General features: G+C 35.1%; 1 protein-coding gene across 1 annotated transcript in view; it reads right to left on the reverse strand.

The window, feature by feature from the left end:
- Window positions 1–480: 480 nt before the first annotated feature.
- Window positions 481–22,889, reverse strand: part of LOC132547983 (uncharacterized) — a 32,986-nt gene continuing 10,577 nt past the window's right edge. Inside the window, 23 exon segments of the mRNA XM_060211802.1 lie at window positions 481–909; window positions 1,896–2,085; window positions 2,372–3,593; window positions 5,108–5,381; window positions 6,965–7,044; window positions 7,263–7,587; window positions 9,417–9,451; window positions 10,031–10,183; window positions 11,697–11,801; window positions 12,126–12,269; window positions 12,948–13,097; window positions 13,421–13,471; window positions 13,776–13,925; window positions 14,250–14,300; window positions 14,593–14,742; window positions 15,066–15,116; window positions 15,506–15,556; window positions 16,006–16,110; window positions 16,428–16,577; window positions 17,055–17,159; window positions 17,594–17,620; window positions 17,954–18,027; window positions 18,418–18,577. Coding sequence (XP_060067785.1) covers window positions 481–909; window positions 1,896–2,085; window positions 2,372–3,593; window positions 5,108–5,381; window positions 6,965–7,044; window positions 7,263–7,587; window positions 9,417–9,451; window positions 10,031–10,183; window positions 11,697–11,801; window positions 12,126–12,269; window positions 12,948–13,097; window positions 13,421–13,471; window positions 13,776–13,925; window positions 14,250–14,300; window positions 14,593–14,742; window positions 15,066–15,116; window positions 15,506–15,556; window positions 16,006–16,110; window positions 16,428–16,577; window positions 17,055–17,159; window positions 17,594–17,620; window positions 17,954–18,027; window positions 18,418–18,577 — 4,232 coding nt within the window.

Consider the following 22,889-nt stretch of genomic DNA (forward strand, 5'->3'; position numbering starts at 1 on the left):
GCTTCCATTCAAACAATGTATCAATCATACCGTTTCTAAAGTCAAAATAGTAAGATGGATGTTCTGCTGTGGGGTAATTTTGTTCTCATTCCGAAATCATGTAGAATAATTCATCCTTGTCACGATCAGAAATTTGCATGCCTGTACACGTTCACTTTCATCGCATCAAATAATTCATCGCATCAAATAGTTAATAGAATTGCTAAGTGACAGGGTTAATGTTTGACTTACCCTCGACAACATGTGTACCCATGCTCTTACTGGTGTGCTATTTGCTTGACACACATTAGATTCGATATAGGGCTCCCGTTGCTTATCTAAGATGTGAAACCAATGATCCGACAACAAAACCATACCTAAAGAAGCCTGCAGTAAATGTGGAAAATAGTCCTTCACTCCGATGTCTGTGAGCAAAGGATAACAAACCTCATATTTGCCAATCCCCTATATGGTTTTCCGATGAAATGTATCTGACGATTACTAAGAATCATGGGTCTGTGAATTGCCTACATTTGGAAATGATAATAACTTGTACCTGGTGTCCCCATCTGACAGCTCTTCCAGGAGCGGACGAATTGGGGTGACAAGAGTTTCAAAACTCTTACTCATACAACCTATAGCCATTCCAATGCATTTCAACGGGGAATCTAAAGCAAATACAGCAGAGCCCGAATCCCCCAAAGCAAAGAACGGTGCAAATGCGTCCGTATGCACTACTACAAGTTGTCCCTTCATTACATGTTTTGCCTTACAATTACTGAATTGCATCGGCTCAAAACTACTGTCACTTGTTCTGACCTCGCCCCTTGCTTGTTGGAAAACAATTTTTCCTTTAGATAGTCCTGTTCCAATACCACTTTTGAAGACGTCGACGGGTCGTGCACATTGCATTTCTTCGCCGGTATTGAACTGCAGATTGTTTAATGTTTTAAATCCTGAAATAATTATGAAATATTTGTATATTTATTTACTACATGATACAGCTGGAAGAGAAAAAAAAACACAAAAAGATTTTGCGAAATTCACAGAATAAGGAATATTCTACCTTGATTTCAATTACAAGAGAATTACACAGGTGTGCGATAGCCTTCTTCGTCTAGTTTAGTTTTCCTATCGTACACGCACATTGTGCACAATTCGTGCTCACATTGTGCAAACATCGCACATTGTGTGATGTTGTGAAATCCAACAACTATTTAAAATATGTTGAATCAATTGGAAAGTACATTTCCTCACCTAGATGTTGGCTTTTGATAACTTACTACTTTATTCAGTTGCCTTCTAGGCTTCCACATTTAGACCCTTACAATCACTGACATGTTCTGGAACACATATGTTTGACATTCAATGAATTGTCTGGTTCTTCTTTATCGAACTCTTAATTTGTATTAAAAGGTGCTATTAATTGGTGTCTCTTGTCCAACGAGGGATACAAAAAAGAAGAATGTGAGCATTTGTTCTGAAAGAGTAAGCGTCTCACATTCTCATTTTTCCGAAAGAGTAAGCGTTTTCTCTTCCTCAAAGACGACATCCGAACGCGGTTTACGACTAACAAACCTAATACTTCACATAGACTCAATAAATCTTTCTTAAATCCATCTGTTGTAACTTTCTGTCAATCGCCGATAGAAGATAAACAGGAAATTGATAGAGGACGTACGATTACAAACCTGAGATGAGGAACTGATTCTATTCATCAGTTATTGTCTCTTGATATTATATTTTATTATACTATACACAACACTAAAAGTCAAGTAGAAGAACATATTTTAACGAAATAAGGACATTCGAGTGGTTAATTCGCGAATTTCAAATCTATAATTTTGGGTGCATTTTGAAAAAGAACTTACTATACCATTATACTAGAAGTTATCAATCAGGAAACCCGTGTATACTGAATAACGTATACAACTTGCATTAACTGACTACATACTTGATCTAGCACACCAGTAATCAGCCATGGAATGTTCGGCGTGTAAGTGTGGGTCACTAGAGAATTTGTCGCGATGAAACAGAATGAGAGCTGCGTCGATACCAATATCTTTGTCTGGGCGTAATAACAGTCTTTTCACGTATCCACAAATCCTGCAAATTCATAAAGAATACAGGTATGCTTTTACGTTTATGTGAATTTGATTTCAAGCGGTGTGCACTTATCGTTTGTAAAATTAGTGAAGTCGACAAATCACACTCATTTCCAGGGAAATATCGTTGGCCATATTTCTGCGAGATCTACATAAATCTGACCGAGACAAAACTTCACCGTATTTGGAAATATAATCATTATCTTAAAGATGAAAAATAAAATGATTATGAATCGAATCAGATGATGAAAAAACAACAAAAAACATTAAATATACTAAATACTAACTGATAGGAATCCTCCGACTCCATCGCATCCTCACCGGCTGGTTCAGTGTCTGAGATTTTGTCTGGATCAAAAACTTGCAGACGTTTTTCTTCGACTTTGTAGACGTTCAACAAATCTGCTGATGAGTTTTCATCAAACGTTTTATCATAGTATTTACCTTCGCTATTGAAAAATTCTTCCAGGAAAGTATGTCCACAGGTCAAGATTCCTATTTCGTTTTTGTTATTCTCCACAAACATACCAAGAGTAGCACGGAATTGGTTGTAATCGATGCTACGACCAACCTGAACGTGTGCCGTTCCTGGACCGAATTTGAAAGAACCTTCTACAACATGAACTAAAACACGTGTGCGATCTGTTAACAGATACTCCTGGAAGGGCAATTCAGATGCAGGAATCAATTCTCTGTCATTGCTATGCAAGATGACAATGACGTTCAGCTCATACCCTGTATGCCCACCCGGTACTGACGAAATATGGCCTGGCGTTATACCGTTAAGAGAGCTGTGACGTTTCCACAACCTGTCAGAATGTGACTGTATTGTTTCTGCTAAGAGTATATCCTCTTCCTCGGAAATATCGTCTGATGTATTGCCAGGAATAAAATAATCGCTGTTGAAAGCATTTGTTCCAGCAATGATGCTGACAGTGAGAAAGTCCTCTTCAACTTGCTCTAATATATCATCTGAGGAAGCAAACAATATTCTTCTCATCGGGTCTTTTTTTCGGTAAAATGGTTGCAAGTTGACGTCAACTTCGTGTTTTGTAAACAAATACTCCTTTCCCCTCTTGCAAAGAGCGCCATTGAGGTTCCTTTCTGTGTCTTCGCAATATGCTAGTGTGAGGCAATCCGTTACATCTTTTCCGTTGAGCAGAGTCATGATAGCAATACTTTGACACAACAGCGTGATCGCAGACTGATTTTCTGTGAACGTTGCAAGCATAAGAGGAGTGAAACCTTCTATATGACTGTACACAAACTCATACTCAAACCGAAAATGTTTTTTCAGTTCTTTAAGTATCAAGTTTGGTAGCAAAGTCAGTGTTTTGTCGTTCAGATGTCCTTCACCTTTCTCCAGCAACTGTTTGATCAAAGTATCATTACAAGTAAGAACTGCATAATGCATCGGGGTCCAGCCATCATCAAGGATATCGACGTCAGATGAAAGTTCCTGTCTTTTCTGGAGTATTGAAACTATCCACTCTGGTATTTCATCTAGAACTTGAAAAATAAGTAATCTTTGGAACCAGATGAAATTTTCAGTTATACGACTGGCAAACCAGAAACAACATGGAACGAATGTAATGCACTATTCATCAATGTTACTGAGAGGAGTGAATCAATATAAACGTAACCTAAAGCCGTACATAAAGCATAACCCGTTTAAAAAAGAATGTCTATAGTTTTCTGAACAAGTTGTTGCTTTTGTTTTGCATAACCAAAAATGATTAAAAATTGTTATCAATAAACATTCAATATTTATATAACGCGTTTATGAATAGAAGTCATGCGGTCGTTACGGACGCTTCTGGGACGATCGGAAACTAAGCCAGCAGTATGCACACGTGCATAGAGGTGGTTACTTGTACACGGGGCTACGCCAAACAGCCGTGCGACAGAGTTTGGCTAAAACTATTCATCAGCATTGCTCTACCTTTAAGCGTGCCATTTCGGCCAATGGCGAAATCAAAATGCCAACGCGGAAAATTAAACTGGCTGAACTTAGAGTATCCGTTAAAATTATTCGTTTGGAAAATCCAGTTTGGATTAATCAAGCCGCGTGGTTTTGACTAACGAAGCTCACAAAGTCAGACAATGACATCGTCACGCTTGGCTAATTTTAGGGCAGGTTGTCGAGAAGGAACATTCATGATGCAAAACCTGACCAGATATTCAATTATTTCATAACGGCTCAGGTGTACTTGCAAGGGGGTAGGGTTGGCTTTGTGCGTTTCTGTTCTTGTGAGTATATCTTTTGGATTTTACTTGACGTTCACATTTTATGGAGCAATTCCTCTACGAATATATTTTGTGGGGCGCTTCCCTCTTGGTAAGTGACATAATGACTTCGGAAAAGTTGACGGGAGGGGATTTAATGAGCGAACCACTGTGATTAATTTTCCCTTTTCAAGTGTAATAGTAACCTAAAAATACAGAAACATATTTGCGGATTATCGTATTTAATCTGATTGAAAATCTTATTTTTGTGTATTATTTGATGAAAATAAGAAATAAAATGCAATCATGCAATCATATGTCTATGTATTTGGCAAAAGTAGTTCGAGCAACATTTTCATGCGTTCAAAGGTCAACGTTTCCATACTTATGCTAGTATGGTTAATATTTTTATCTGGTAATAATTCTATCGAAGATTTGTTTGACACCAAACACAATGAACTTGACGAGGAAAGGAGAGAGAAAAGATGTCAAACCTTTGATTCAACTATGGCTCAGTACGGTTGTGAGACGACATATTCATAAGTCGGCCATATGGTAGATTCATGTTTTGTCATAAGGACATTCAGTTAATTGATTTTTGAGAATGGAAGACAGTTTGTCGATTACAATGACGATCAAAATTGTTCACAAAGATAAAATTGATAAGACATCCGATAGGTTCAAAAAGGTGAATATTGAACTGGTTACCAATGACATCGGCAAGTACTTCTATCAAGTGATATCTACACATTGCACAGTTTCTATACCATTATTGCAAATAAAAAAAACATACGTACCTTCGTATGTTCCGCTTTCCTGTCCCTGACGTCCATTGTTGAACCAGGAATCGAAGTTGAAAAGACCTGATCGGTATTCTTTGTACTGCAGCAAAGTTCTTTGAGGAAGGATAATGTCATTCAAGCATTGACAAAAATCTTTTGGGTTATATCTCCCCAGAATCCAGAGCAAACCATACATCTGATAAGTACAGACCATTTTGTACTTTGAAAGGAAAGGAGACACAAAGAACAGTTTCCTTGTCGGGTCTCTGTCCTTAAAGGAAGCTCGGAACTACAAATCGAAGAAAATCAACTTCTATAAGGAATAGAAATATATATATATATATATATATCACATTCAAATCCTTATCGAGATACGTGAAAGAAATTTCAATATACAACTGCTTTGACGTCAAGGGATATGTTATTCCTTTAATTAAAACGTTGCACAGACCACGAATTGGGATTATCGTGGACGATTAAAACGAGTAACATGTTATTGAACAAATATCGCTGTTTACTTTATTTATATTGAATGTCCTAACAAAGAAAACAACTATTTATTTTGTGAACTCGTCATTCCTTTTGGAAAATTTGCTGATGTTGCAATTAGATCTCCAATCTAGGAACGAAAATGCGGATAAGTAGCTTATAATACGGAAAACTTAACTCAAAGATGTTCGGTAACCATAGTCAGTTCAATATAATAGTTCTTATAACACTACCATTAGAGTATATTAGAGTGTGCTGTTTCGATGACTATACGGTCACTTTCATCAGGCAAATGACCCGTTGGGAGCGCACTAGCACTGACGTACATAGTGTACAAAATGATAAAGAATATATCACCTTCTTTGATGTACTATACACATATGTACACTAAGCTCGAAAATAGTGTGACAAGATGGTAAATAAGTTATAGAGTAAAAAAAGGAACCAGATGGTTACAATGTACTGTACTCAATTCAGCTACGTTCTGTTTCACACTTGGTCAAAGCTGTGCTAGAGTCTGTGGCCCCCTCGTCCCTATTTAGTATTTGTCCTCCGCGACGGTTAAGGAAGACACATCGTACACCAGCACTAGTACGCTCCACACTGGTCAGTCATCTGATGAAAGTGACCGAGAAATCATCCAAACTTCACACTAAAATCTTTCCTGTTCTATTGGCATTACCAACCCGCAGATTATTTTTTTTTAATTCAATCATCTTCTGCATATTATGTTTACATGTCAAAATAGATTTGGACAAATACTGACAAGCAATATAGCGATAAATACTAGTTGATGAATGTGTTTCCGTGATTTTTTTTAAAGTCCTTATTTTTTAACAATCCTTTACATTATATATAACCTAGAATTTCCCTCTCCTGATATTAGACAATCATTTATTGACTGTATCTAAATGTCTTCTGATTTCAAATATTGGTTTGTGTTTTATCCGTTTGGTTAATGGGACATATTTGCTTATAACCTAACTATTCGTTTGTTTGTCTGTTGGATCCGTGATGTAATACGGTGTTCTCAGTTGAGAACCTGACATTTCTTATTTGAACTGAACAATTTACATGGTTTTAGACTTCGATAAAGCGGAAGACGCTTACTCTTTCGCAACACCTGATTTATCCTTTCAGTATTTTTTTCAGTAAATATTTGTTTTCGTCATAGTTTGGCCTAGTTTTATTAAATATGAGCTCGGAATATGAATTTGTTGACATAATGGTATTTTCTCGTTTTTTTTCTTATGCATGATCATTTTTTTTTATTTACTCAATGTTTCGGATATTATTTGCTCTTCGTTTTGTTTCCACATATGAGTTGTGTTTTGTTGCAGTTGATACCTGGTTCAAATGTATTTGTTTTAGTAGTCATTTTACCTGTGTTGAGGGTACGTAAACTGTTCTTGTTGATAAATCGACTCTCTCCATATTGACAGTGCGGACACCTAGCTGGTCAGGTTCTTCTTTTCAAACCAGATATGAAAGCGAATATATATATATATATATTCATAAGGGAACAAGTGAATTGGTGAAATATTTTAATATCTTAATCTATTTTTTTATAAACTGTTATCCAACAGAAAAAGCTAGGATTTTTTTCCTATTATGTCAATTCAGTTTTAATAGAACTCTTCGTGCTCAATATTAGGAAGGCCTATGATAGGTAAATGTTTATACATACCTTCTTGCTGTTGGTGTGGAGTAGACAAGCCTGCAGTGTCGACACCTTCTAATCTTTGTATATATTCCCGCAAAATGTTGTCTTTTGACGGGTCAACACTCTCTATTACGGTATGGCAGCTTTCATTTCGATCATCTAAATCGAATCCAGATTGCATAAGGAACGACGAGGTTCTTTTCATGCCTAGTGCAGTCGCAGTGTGCAGAGGATAGTATTTGGCATGTTTTCGAAGACCTTCGTCATCGGACAGTGCTATTGCCCGCAGTAATCGAATATTTCCATGTTGTGTAGCGTGTTGTACGGAAATTTCTTCCATGGGCTGAATAAGAGTAGCAACACAAGCAGTTTTATATACAGAGACGCAAAAGTAATAACATATATAGATTTTTCGTTTTACGTTTTACGATGTCATGGATCAAATTATAGTTTTTATTATAATAATGTTATAATTACAATGCAAACAAGACGTGACACAGACATTCATATTGCATAAGTACCAAATTCAACGCTCAAAATCTTTCAAACCATTTAGGTTAAATGCTTTCGCTGCTGAATGGTCGCTGGGATTCGTATCTTTTTCTTAATTAGTCCTAGATATTCGCATGACTTTCTTGCTAATGTTGCGATTGCTAACATACGTACACCTGTCTGTCACACAACGTCATACTTCCGAAACTGAAGAACCGAAATCAAGAAAAATCTTGAACATCTGTAGAATCATGTTCCATGTTATAAGTAAAAAAGTTAGTTCATAACAATTTCGTACATGTAGGATTGTATATCGCCGACTCATGGTCCTTTGGTAGGGATTTTCCGATAATAATTTTTTTATTTGAATATTTTCATTTGCTCAAGCTTTTATATTGATATATAGTGTTTAGCTCAGACAGAATATTTCACTTTCAATCAATGTTATGGAAAAAAATAAGATCACATGATAGGAGTCTGCCTTTTACACTATTGTTTACATATAGGACATGGTCAGTCGAAGTAGCACTTTGACATCATATGTTCCACGTATCCGGTTATTTCATTAAATTTCTCGCTAATAAGTATTTCAGCGCGATCTAGGTGGTAGTGCTATGTAAATTATGATATTACTGAATTTAACGATTATCCAAATCCTTTTACGGGAAATTGCATTAACGTTGTATTATATTGTGCTATCATGTTGTCACGAGAACTCATTACAATTCGGATTTAAAGCAATGTCAACTTTCATTGTCGCATTCATTTGTGATGTCATGTATTTACGAGAATTCATTACAGTTCTAATTTTAAACAACACAACTTTTCATTGTTGTATCCCTTTGTGCTATCGTGTATTTATGAGAATTCATTACAGTTCTAATTTTAAACAATACAAACTTTCATTGTTGTATCCCTTTGTGCTATCGTGTATTTACGAGAATTCATTACAGTTCTAATTTTAAACAATACAAACTTTCATGGTTGTATCCCTTTGTGCTATCGTGTATTTATGAGAATTCATTACAGTTCTAATTTTAAACAATACAAACTTTCATTGTTGTATCCCTTTGTGCTATCGTGTATTTATGAGAATTCATTACAGTTCTAATTTTAAACAATACAACCTTTCATTGTTGTATCCCTTTGTGCTATCATGTATTTATGAGAATTCATTACAGTTCTAATTTTAAACAATACAACCTTTCATTGTTGTATCCCTTTGTGCTATCGTGTATTTACGAGAATTCATTACAGTTCTAATTTTAAACAATACAACCTTTCATGGTTGTATTCCTTTGTGCTATTGTGTATTTACGAGAATTCATTACAGTTCTAATTTTAAACAATACAACCTTTCATGGTTGTATCCCTTTGTGCTATCGTGTATTTACGAGAATTCATTACAGTTCTAATTTTAAACAATACAACCTTTCATGGTTGTATTCCTTTGTGCTATCGTGTATTTACGAGAATTCATTACAGTTCTAATTTTAAACAATACAACCTTTCATGGTTGTATTCCTTTGTGCTATCGTGTATTTACGAGAATTCATTACAGTTCTAATGCCATATTCGTTAGAGATCATTACAATTCTTGTCAAATCAATTTGTTATAGGGTATTCACCGTAATTAATTTCAAATTTGAACCATGTCAAAGTATCAAAAATTTAACTTACATCTGGCATCTCACTGCTTGGCGGCTTCGTCAGTCCTTTAAAAAGAGTAATTCTATTTTATTTCTTAATAACGACAGTAAAATTACTGAGTTAAATTATTGAGTTTACTCAATGCTATTTTATCTTGACTTTGTTTAAGTCATTGTTTTTTATGAAAGAAAACAACTTGCGTAATTACCATTAGTTCGAGGAGGGGAAGGTGGATGTTTAGCTAGGGATGGCTCTTTTGGTGTTTGGTCTCCAAATGGATACCTATCGGTCACGTTTCTTTGTTTTCCATCGGTGAGGAGTTCTATCAGGAGGAAACAGGTGTGTGATATATTTACGTAGTTATGTTGCATATATAATGAAGGTTTTTATGTTCATTTGATATATAGTACTTAGATATTATCATACCAGGTATTGGTCGTGAAAATCACAGAAAATGTCATTAAAATGGTAATGTTCACAAAAAAATGTGAATGTTTGTAAGAACTATGTCATTTCAGAGATATTTTTCTTTCATTTCTTTTAATGGACACTTCGCCGGAAGCAAAGCAAATAGAAATATTCCTCTTGAATTCAAAATATGCATGTAAGTTATCAAATTGCACAGCAATAGCTGTGCTACAAACCTGCCATGCAAGACTGATCTTGATAAGTAACTCTCCCGACAGTTTGTGTCATTGCATCTTCCACCTTCACATTGCTTTTTTGCCTAAGTCTCCAGCTTCTGTCTTCCTCATTTACTTCGTCGTCAAGAGATCGGCGAACGCCGTGACGTTCGACTGGACACGCATTGGATTAAAAAGGATGTTAGAAAATCCAATAAATGTTCTTGTTAGTGATATAATGCATACAAATTAACACTTGTTTGAAACTAAAATTTTATAATGGATAAAACGAGACAATATGCATTATCTCCTTTTTGCTTAATTTGCAAAGGGCGATGTCAGTAGTCGCACACTGCGCATGTGCATTGAAACCACAAAATAGGTTGCACATGTATAGAAGACTATATATTATAACTTACAAATTCACTTTCGTCGGACCAAAGCATCCAGAAATTGTTTGCCCAAACGTCATTATTTGGAAGCATGGAAGTGGGTGGTTGTGATTCATCAACATATGTAATCGCATTAGATGGAACAACACGGCGTCTAATGTCATTAATGGTAAGTAATCGAACTCGTCCACAGTATGAAGGACGACAAATAATTCTCGAAATAAATGGTTGTGTCCGTTATTTTTAGTACTAAACAAAAACGAAATGAATATCGGAAGGTATCCTTAAGCAAATCTTTAAAAAGGAATTGTTTTTTTAAAAAAAGAATGTTTGCAAAATGAAAATCCGGAAGACCAATAAAACATCCGTTTATATTGAATACGGTAAATTTCATATCGTACAAAGGAACACACGGGTTATTCTGGAAGAAATGGATATTGTGGCCCTGGACAAACTGTTCGTAAAACTTGTAACCAAAAGAAACGACAGGAAATTCTCAAAACAAAGAACACGCACATTGCTTCGAAAAATAGACTTAACAGCTGAATTGTGCACAGATTTCGACGTGAATTAACATGTTTTCCATTGACATCATCAGGATATATAATACCCTTTCAGTTGCATATTTTCTTATTTCCACTGCTTAATTTATTCCTATGATCAATGGAATCATTCGGGCTACTTCTGGTGTTTCTCAAAATTTTCAAAAATCGTAATTAAGACAAAAATTTATGAGAACGGACACCTTAAAATATTATCTATAGAGGTATATTCGAAAATCAGTTTGAATTTATTTTCTAAAACAAAACGTATAAGGAAATATGGATGTTTATACCTTGCAAACAGTTGATTGACCTTACTTTTTACTTCACTAAGACATAAAAAACTAGCATATCAACTCAATCCTAATTCCATCTCTAATTAGATGAAACGAAGTAATGTCACGTCCCAAATGACAACAATCTTTACAGGGAAATCACCAAGCATACTTAGATCGACTTAAACTTGCAACTTTATAAGAAATTAAAAGGTGTTCAAATGAGACCTGAGGGCTATAAAGCTTCATCAATTAAGATAGATCTTTCAGTTTGTTTTGCTAACATAAATATGCTTATGAAATAAAATGCTTTTAATGGGTACGACAGTATTGGTCTTAAATTCTGACTATTGCATGTTTACCGTGATGAAAGAATTCATTGTTACCCGCTGTTGAAGGTAAATTTGGTGGTTCAATATCTTTGTCGTCGGGAAAATCTGTGAAAGAAAATGAGCTTTACATAGGAGGATAAGCTTACGTTTTTTTAACATTGATGGTTTCCTTCCCTTCATATCCATTCTATCCAGCACACGATTAACTGGCTCCTGGCTCTCTTTGTCAGTATCAGAAGAGTCTTCATTATCTTCAGTTACATATAATATTCAAATGATATAATGATAGCATTTAGTCATAGCCACAAGAGGGGGCAAAAGGAAGGTTGTGTTATGTTATTATTATCAATATTCCGTTTATTCTCTTGAAAAAAAAAGAAAGACAAAAGAAGAAAATATGAAGCGATTCCAATAATGTATATGAATGAATTTGATTCAGTCCTTTTGGCAATTACTTTATAATCACAGTGTACTATCATGTTGGGTCCGAAACAATCCAATGAGACAACATTTGTAAGTAATATAAACTATTATGGGGTGAATGTTTTTTTTATATTTCCGTAATTTGACCAAACCTTTCCCTTTCTTGTAATCACGTTCTTTTTTGTCCCCGAAGGAATCTCTTGTCCTCTTTCCTTCGCTTGCCATAATCTTCCTTTCACGTTTAGGTTTATTTTTCTCTTTGCCGTCGTCTGATGAAGACCAGCCCAAACCTGTCACTGCAAATACGTCCTTATGGTCATAATTAAACACATTTAGAAACTTACATTGATAATCCAACAATTGATTGCTGGGCTATTGGTAAAGTGGATATTCATACTTTCATGACAACAGAATAACAAAACATTGAATAAATACAATATGATTTTCCACAATAGATAATAATAAACAGTCCTCGAAGTGCAAATTCGGAGAGCCAACAATTATGCAAAACTCAAAATGTTGAAAATCACTTGGATTTAAGGTTCGTGAATTGTTACTCATCAAATTTTTGCGGTCCAGTTACAAACACCCCGAGAACCTCGTACTGTACCTGAATTACCAATAAAACCTCCAATCTTTCTCAGGCCACGATAGCCCATTTTCTAGCACCTTTTAAACAGATAGATGTACAAGTATTTAGGTCTGTCACAGTAATTATGCACTTGTTTTATTTAATCAAATAATGGCAATATATTAGGCCAATATGTTTGTTTAAAGTTAACACCTGGAAAACAGTCTGCCAATTCAAATAATGTTAATGAACGAATTTGGTTCAGTCCTTTTGACAATTGCTTTATAATCACGGTGTAATATTATGTTGGATCCGCAAACAATCCAATGAGACAACATTTGAAAGTAATATAAACTATTATGGGGTGAAGGTTTTTTTTTATATTTCCGTAATTTGACCAAACCTTTCCCTTTCTTGTAATCACGTTCTTCTTTGTCCCGTCCCCAGAATGGTTCCCTTGTCCTCTTTCCTTCGCTTGCCATCATCTTCCTTTCACGTTTAGGTTTATTTTTCTCTTTGCCGTCGTCTGATGAAGACCAGCCCAAACCTGTCACTGCAAATACGTCCTTATGGTCATAATCAAACACATTTAGAAACTTACATTGATAATCCAACAATTGATTGCTGGGCTATTGGTAAAATGGATATTCATACTTTCATGACAACAGAATAAGAAAACGTTGAATGAATACAATATTATTTTCCACAATAGATAATAATAAACAGTCCTCGAAGTGCAAATTCGGAGAGCCAACAATTATGCAAAGCTCAAAATGTTGAAAATCAATTGGATTTAAGGTTCGTGAATTGTTACTCATCGAATTTTTGCGGTCCAGTTACAAACACCCCGAGAACCTCGTACTGTACCTGAATTACCAACAAAACCTCCAATCTTTCTCAGGCCACGAACTGCCCATTTTCTAGCACCTTTGGATACAGATAGATGTACAATTATTTAGGTCTGTCACAGTAATTATGCACTTGTTTTTTTTAATCAAATAATGGCAATATATTAGGCCAATATGTTTGTTTAAAGTTAACACCTGGAAAACAGTCTGCCAATTCAAATAATGTTAATGAACGAATTTGATTCAGTCCTTTTGACAATTACTTGATAATCACTGTGTAATATTATGTTGGATCCGCAAACAATCCAATGAGACAATATGTGTAAGTGATATAAACTATTATGGGGTGAATTGTTTTTTATATTTCCGTAATTTGACCAAACCTTTCCCTTTCTTGTAATCACGTTCTTTTTTGTCCCGTCCCCAGAATGGTTCCCTTGTCCTCTTTGCTTCGCTTGCCATCATCTTCCTTTCACGTTTAGGTTTATTTTTCTCTTTGCCGTCGTCTGATGAAGACCAGCCCAAACCTGTCACTGCAAATACGTCCTTATGGTCATAATTAAACACATTTAGAAACTTACATTGAGAATCCAACAATTGATTGCTGGGCTATTGATAAAGTGGATATTCATACTTTCATGACAACAGAATAACAAAACATTGAATGAATACAATATTATTTTTTCACAATAGATAATAATAAACAGTCCTCGAAGTGCAAATTCGGAGAGCCAACAATTATGCTAAGCTCAAAATGTTGAAAATCAATTGGATTTAAGGTTCGTAAATTGTTATTCATCGAATTTTTGCGGTCCAGTTACAAACACCCCGATAACCTCGTACTGTACCTGAATTACCAACAAAACCTCCAATCTTTCTCAGGCCACGAACTGCCCATTTTCTGGCACCTTTTAAACAGATAGATGTACAAGTATTTAGGTCTGTCACAGTAATTATGCACTTGTTTTAATCAATCAATATATTAGGCCAATATGTTTGTTTAAAGTTAACACCTGGAAACAGTCTGCCAATTCAAATAATGTTAATGAACGAATTTGATTCAGTCCTTTTGACAATTACTTTATAATCACTGTGTAATATTATGTTGGATCCGCAAACAATCCAATGAGAAAATATGTGTAAGTGATATAAACTATTATGGGGTGAATTGTTTTTTATATTTCCGTAATTTGACCAAACCTTTCCCTTTCTTGTAATCACGTTCTTTTTTGTCCCGTCCCCAGAATGGTTCCCTTGTCCTCTTTCCTTCGCTTGCCATCATCTTCCTTTCACGTTTAGGTTTATTTTTCTCTTTGCCGGCGTCTGATGAAGACCAACCCAAACCTGTCACTGCAAATACGTCCTTATGGTCATAATCAAACACATTTAGAAACTTACATTGATAATCCAACAATTGATTGCTGGGCTATTGTAAAGTGGATATTCATACTTTCATGACAACAGAATAAGAAAACGTTGAATGAATACAATATGATTTTTTCACAATAGATAATAATAAACAGTCCTCGAAGTGCAAATTCGGAGAGCCAACAATTATGCAAAACTCAAAATGTTGAAAATCATTTGGATTTAAGGTTCGTGAATTGTTACTCATCGAATTTTTGCGGTCAAGTTACAAACACCCCGAGAACCTCGTACTGTACCTGAATTACCAACAAAACCTCCAATCTTTCTCAGGCCACGAACTGCCCATTTTCTAGCACCTTTGGATACAGATAGATGTACAAGTATTTAGGTCTGTCACAGTAATTATGCAATTGTTTTATTTAATCAAATAAGGGCAATATATTAAGCCAATATGTTTCTTTAAATTTAACACCTGGAAAACAGTCTCCAAGATAAATATGGATACCAAGACCCTAAAATGTTCTTTTACTTCTTAAGAAGCATGTTTAGTGGGGCAAATCAAAAGGTTTTTGAATTTTCACACGTTGAAGAAGTTTTTAATTCTATAAAATGACATACAAAGATACACTAAAGATACAAAAAGTCAGTCTTGACAGTTGCAGTTCCTACATCAAAAATTTAATCGAAATTCACCAATGTAATGGTAGTTTCATACCTGAACATCTTCTCTTCATTACAATCTTACCCGGTCGATGTCGTCCTTGTTTTCTTCTCATATACAGAGCGACGTTTCCAACTGCATAAATACGAGATTGAAAAATGAATATAAAACACACCCAAGTAAACAAAAATATATGCAAACAGCTCTAATTAGATGAAACGGAGTAATGTCACGTCCCAAATGACAATAATCTTTACAGGGAAATCACCAAGCATACTTAGATCGATTTAAACCTGCAACTTTATAAGAAATTAAAAGGTGTTCAAATGAGACCCTAGGACTATAAAGCTTCATCAATTAAGATAGATCTTTCAGTTTGATTTGCTAACATAAATATGCTTATGAAATAAAATGCTTTTAATGGGTACGACAGTATTGGTCTTAAATTCTGATTATCGCATGTTTTACCGTGATGAAAGAATTCATTGCTACCCGCTGATGAAGGCAAATTTTGTAGTTCAATATCTTTGTCTTCGCGAAAATCTGTGAAAGAAAATGAGCTTTATATAAGAGAATAAGCTTACGTTTTTTTAACATTGATGGTTTCCTTCCCTTCATATCCATTCTATCCAGCACACGATTAACTGGCTCCTGGCTCTCTTTGTCAGTATCAGAAGAGTCTTCGTTATCTTCAGTTACATATAATATTCAAAGGTTATAATGTTAGCATTTAGTAATAGCCACAAGAGTGGGCAAAATTAATGTTGTGTTATGTTATTATTATCAATATTCCGTTTATTCTCTTAAAAAAAAAGAAAAAGAAGAAAATATGGAGCGATTCCAACAATGTAAATAAATGAATTCGATTCAGTCCTTTTGGCAACTACTTTTTAACCACAGTGAAATATTATGTTGGGTCCGAAACAATCCAATGAGACAACATTTGTAAGTAATATAAACTATTATGGGGTGAATGTTTTTTTATATTTCTGTAATTTGAGCAAACCTTTCCCTTTCTTGTAATCACGTTCTTTTTTGTCCCGTCCCCAGAATGGTTCCCTTGTCCTCTTTCCTTCGCTTGCCATAATCTTCCTTTCACGTTTAGGTTTATTTTTCTCTTTGCCGGCGTCTGATGAAGACCAACCCAAACCTGTCACTGCAAATACGTCCTTATGGTCATAATCAAACACATTTTGAAATTTACATTGAGAATAAAAAAAACCCTGGCATATCAACTCAATCCTAATTCCATCTCTAATTAGATGAAACGAAGTAATGTCACCTCCCAAATGACAATAATGTTTACAGGGAAATCACCAAGCATACTTAGATCGATTTAAACCTGCAACTTTATAAGAAATTAAAAGGTGTTCAAATGAGACCCTAGGACTATAAAGCTTCATCAATTAAGATAGATCTTTCAGTTTGTTTTGCTAACATAAATATGCTTATGAAATAAAATGCTTTTCATGGATACGACAGTATTGGTCTTAACTTCTGAATATTGCATGTTTCACCATGATGAAAGAATTCATTGTTACCCGCTGTTGAAGGTAAATTTGGTGGTTCAATATCTTTGTCGTCGCGAAAATCTGTGAAAGAAAATGAGCTTTACATAGGAGGATAAGCTTACGTTTTTTTAACATTGATGGTTTCCTTCCCTTCATATCCATTCTATCCAGCACACGATTAACTGGCTCCTGGCTCTCTTTGTCAGTATCAGAAGAGTCTTCGTTATCTTCAGTTACATATAATATTCAAAGGTTATAATGTTAGCATTTAGTAATAGCCACAAGAGGGGGCAAAAGGAAGGTTGTGTTATGTTATTATTATCAATATTCCGTTTATTTTCTTAATCAAAAAAGAAAAAGAAGAAAATATGGAGCGATTCCAACAATGTAAATGAATGAATTCGATTCAGTCCTTTTGGCAACTACTTTATAATCACAGTGTAATATCATGTTGAGTTTAGTATTAATGGTATGTTCGTGAATATAACATTGCAAGTATCTTATATCACCCGCTCAGGATTTTAGGCTGTTATCGTATAGCTTTGATAGTTCGGCATAAGCATATTACTAGCAATGAAAACTTACATGATCATCAATATATCAAGCAACGGATAATATATTGATAGTTTCTCCGATATGCTTGTGTGTAAATAAAAGTTACCTGATGCTGAGAATGGCGGCTTTGAACCTGCAAGCAATTCGTAATTCTATTAAAAAGCAAATTGAGTATTATAAACTGGTCACAGAATTATTGATATACTGTCATTAATTACTAATTTCATATGTTCATCACAGTACAAAGGGTTTGTGGTACCCTATTAAAATCAATGAATAGACAACATGTTCCGACTAAACAAAATAAATTTAGTCATTTTCACAACGCCGTGATATAAATAAAACATTTTCTTTGTCAGCTGTCGTATCATTGCATTTCATAAAGCAATCACGATATCAACATTGTTTCTCTATGCTACTAACGACTAATGTTACCTGTACATATGATAACCAGAAAAATGTTTACCTGATCGTTTAACTGACGTTACATTGCGATAATTGATCTTTTGCATTTTCATTTGACTGAACGTAACATGGTGCCTGTAAAATAATAAATGATTTTCATATTTATTGAATTTAGTTAAAGTGATGACTTGTTATTATGATGAAGTAAACAGCAGCAATTTAAACGATGCGGTTAATCACGCCGTATTTATTTATTGAAATAAACTATCGATACGTTAAAGAAAATAAGAATCGATAAAACGATACCAAATATTGTTTTCCGTGGGTAATGCAGTTAATAGCTATGGAAAGAACGATTTATTTTAATCGCACATACTAAATATTTCCAATACAAAACAAGTGTAAAGTAGCTTTCTTGTGTTTTGAATAAAGTACTTAATATATGTATAAATATAATAGTAGTAATAATTATATAACAGACCTAATCCTATGGAATCATACTATTCATTTTAAATGAGCACCTACCATATGTTATTGACAAGAACATGGGCTCGAGGTTTGCCTTTGCTATGATTTCTAGTGAGCTTATCATTGCTAACTTGATCAAACTCTTCCCAGGTTTTTTCATGTTTGTTTTTCCAATACCATCGGAGTTTGCTAGTTTCCGGCGTGCACGCATGTATAACTGGAAATTGTAAGACACTTTATGAGTATAAGCCTATTGGAACGAACGGCACAAACATAGTATTGCTCAATTTGAAAAAGACGCACCCTGACCAATACATTAACATCTGATCGCCCAATCCGCCAGGAGTTATAAGAATTGTTTAACGGATCTGGCATTTAAAAACAAGACAGAAAGCAAGAGCGATATCAGATCCATAGCGCAAGGAAGACGTGTGGATATATATACCCTTATAGAGCAATCCAGATGGTGAACAAAAGAAATTCGGGTAGCACAAAAAAGGCCAAGAAAGGAAGCACAAAGGAAAAGGGCATATCTTCATACATCGAAGCCCTATGAGTAACTGCAGTGAAAGCATTACAACAGTAATGAAACTGCATTAGATATTACGAAATGACATGGTCGACAGGCCCTTACAGATCATTCCCCACAGCAACATCCATTCACTGACTTGGTAAACTCTAAAGTAGCCAGCAGAGAAAAAATCGTATCAGGTGGTTAGTCAAGGATACCACTTGGATACGTTCAGCGGACCAGTGCTAAACCGGGACGACAAGATTACACACTTGCACACATTTATTTGATTTCAGAATATTTTATTGTCTTGGTGGTATTGACAATAGGAATTGGACAACAGGCAGAGCCTATGAAAGCCCTCTCCTTACAGTACATAAACAAATATACAGACATCAATCAAAATTAAAAAAAAAAACAGATAATAATAATATTAGGAATAAAAATGTAGAAGATAGATTCAAATGGATGATTATATAACAGAAATGCAAAATAGGCATCACCATCATTTGTATTATTGAGTTCCAGAGCAGTAACATAAACTAAAAAGTACAATTAGGTATCACAAGATATTACAAGACTTGGTCAAAATATGTCCATTTATGGTGGGACAGGCTGCAGGTTCAAACAGTCCATTTGCACATAATCCTGAGCTGAGTCCCAAAAATGGACAGGCGGATCCACAATTGAGACATCAAATACAAATGAAAGATAGAAAAGATAGAAGTATAGAATGGGATGTACATTTGCTAAAACAGGCGACCAGTGTCAGTTATGAATCTCTGAACTATATCAAGAATAAATTTATTCATGTTTGCATTAAGTATAGGAGAACCTTTCAGAAATGTATCAATTGTAGGAGGTATAGAATCACTAAGGTCAGAAATGGAATTAAAGAGGAGTTGTCTCTGGTTAGTAAAGAAGGGACAGTGGAAAAAGAAGTGGGCACAATCTTCAACTGGGTGGCCACAGTTACAGGCAGGGTTATCTTTAGGGTGGGAATTGAATAAATCAAAATTCAGATTACTTGCAGAGTTTCTTAGTTGACATAAAATTATGTTAGCTTTTCTTTGTCCTTTATATTTGAAAGTATCATTACAGTGGAAAGGAGGAATGGTAGCTTGCTGTGATAAAAAAGTTTTTTTTATCGCATAAATAGAAGTTAATGAGGGATACAGACAAGATGGGCCATTCCATTTATTCATGAGTTTTGGAAAGAAGCTAGTGCTATATTGACAAGTTCTTGTATGGGGCACATCAAACAATATATTGTGTCGAAGTGGATAAGGAGCAGTATTATTGTTTATAAAAGGTTGGATAGAATCAAATACATGAGGAGGGCATCTGTTATTTAAAATCTTAAAAAAATGGATATTTTGATGTAAGTGTCTTCTTTTAGCTAAGGGTATTAATCCAGACTCATTATATAGAATTACATGACTGATGCCCCGTCTTAGGCCAGTAATAATGTGAATTGCCTCTAGTTGAATTGATTCTAAGATGTTGCATTCCCTTTCTGTGCAATTAGCCCAAACAATATCAGCATATACACATTTATGACTAAGTGACACAGTGTAGCAGAATAAAGTATATTGTAACCAATACCTTACGATATAACAGATTGCATTACATAATAACTTCTTAAAGAAAATATAAATATCCTTACCTTGTTTTGCCTCTAGTTTTTCAATTTGTAGACGTAGTGCTTCTGTAATACAATTTTAATGACGTATATGTTTATTCATGGATATGTCATTTGCATGTATTTTTCACAGCCGTTATATAAATGATGTGTAATAAATTAGATCAGCAAGGACCCCGCAATGTGGCTGGAAATCCTCCCACCAACCTACCTTAGACCATCCAACTCCCACCCCCACACAAGAAGCATTGAATGAGGCTTGCATCTGATTAGCCAGAGCAAATTTTTGACCATCAAAACTGTAAAGCATTCCTGAGCAAACGCTTTCCGTAAGGAAGTACTGTTTGACGTTTGTCATTTAATTTCACCTTCAGATATATTGATGCCTTTGAATAACATGGAAATTATTTACTACGTCCATCGTATATATCCATCAGGACTGGAAATCACGACAGACTCTTCTACATCAGCCTCTTATCTCTAATTTCTCCTACAACGAAACCAACATTTGGATGGATAGCAATGGAAAGCAATATATTTGCATCTCCAATCTATGATATTTACATGCCACAGTTGATTTAATATTCAAGGGCTTGTTCCAAATATCACCATTTTCGTTCGAGAGGTCGTCAAATGACTGACAAACTGGTAACAGAAGGGTTCAAAAGGTGCAGGTTGATGAAAATTATAGGAGAGTTTTATGGTTACCATAGTGACCTCATTGAGAAATATTCTATATTTTTGTGCGATATGAAGCTGGACATATTTGCTGCTCGTTTGTTTGCCTGTTGATTCCGTTTTTTTACACCTTGTTCTCTTTTAAGGACGTGTCATTACTTTCTTGGATTGACCTCGGTTTATATAGCGGGTGTCGTCTAAGAAGCAGAAGACGCTTACTCTCCCGAAACACCTGGTTTTATTATCTTTGTACTTTTGCAGGAGTCTCCGTGTAGATCTTTTGTTGCCACGTTGGTATTTTTCATTTTTTCACACAGAAACTGATGTTTTATAAACACGTATAGTGCCCTTCGAAGCTGAAAAAGCAATACAATGCATGCATTTTCAATAAGGAAGTACTGTTTGGCGTTTGAGCCTGATCTGCCCCAGAAAACTTTTCTTATACGAAAACAAAAGACTTGACGAACAGAGAGACGGGCATCGTGATTACCATATAGCATCCACACTTTAATGCGGGGCTCTAATAATAGCATTACGATTTTCAGAAGGTTATAGACTTCTCGATATTTCCATTATCGAGCCCCAATCCTCCCGCCATTGTTGTTTTAGGTCCACCAATTATACAAAACTAATTCCCCTTAAACCAGAAATGATTCAGACCAAAATGAAATTATTCCTTCAGGAAGATAACATTTCATAGAATTTGCTTTTTTCATTATTGAGCCTCAAGTGGGAAGAGACCCGTCGTGTATACAAAATTGATCACCCTTTATCTAAGAATATTTCGAACTTAATTTCGACAAAATCGAATCAGTTCTACTGGAGCAGCAGGATTTTGAACAACTTTCCCTCTTTTGGCCCTGCCTCACGGACATCTGATGACAGATATTCACCATTTATACTAAAATTGTTCCCATTTCGTAAAGGACGCTTCAGACATCATTTGGTCAAAAACCACTGAGTCGTTCATGCCAGGCAGCGATTTATACAAAAACCTTGACGGTCGAATGACGGTCGTAGCAATACGCGATACGCTCATACTGCCCTCATGATCAGATGAGCTACAAATAGAAAGCCGCTGGAATGGACAGATATAAGTTATACGAATGATACTCTAGGTACATCCACTTATCTCGATCTTTTCCTACAACAAATTCAACATGGACAATTTTCCACTAAACTGTATGATAAGCGTGATGATAGGGATTGACATGTTTGATGCTCGTTCGTTTGCTCATTGGTTCCGTTGTTGTATACTTTGTTATCATTTGAAAACCTGACATTATATATACTTGCTCTCTGGAATACCATCTTTTTGTACTTTTTCTGCTACGACCGTCGTTCTTATTTATATATGTCTAATACATATATACATATGCTGGATTTTAGATATATTTGTGTTTCTTTCTTTCCTAAGTATTGGTACCAATGTTTTATACAGAATACTTGCTAAAACTATAATCAGAGGAGGGTTTGCTCAAAACATGAAAACACAAAAATACGAATACAGTTTTATTGAATTACCATATGCACTTGGTAAGGTTATCAGCGTAGCACTTCCTTGTCCTTGCTTCCCACGTGTGTTTACTGGACCTGTATACAAAAATAGAGTTAATGATGAATATTTTTTGCTATCAATGCCACAACTATTTTTTGTAAATATAAATTGCATGACGTATAAAAGATTATTTATATGTA

The sequence above is a fragment of the Ylistrum balloti genome, unplaced genomic scaffold (genome assembly GCF_031769215.1).
Source record: "Ylistrum balloti isolate Yb309-2 unplaced genomic scaffold, AGI_CSIRO_Ybal_v1 Utg369614, whole genome shotgun sequence".
In the NCBI taxonomy this organism is placed as follows: Eukaryota; Metazoa; Mollusca; class Bivalvia; order Pectinida; family Pectinidae; genus Ylistrum; species Ylistrum balloti.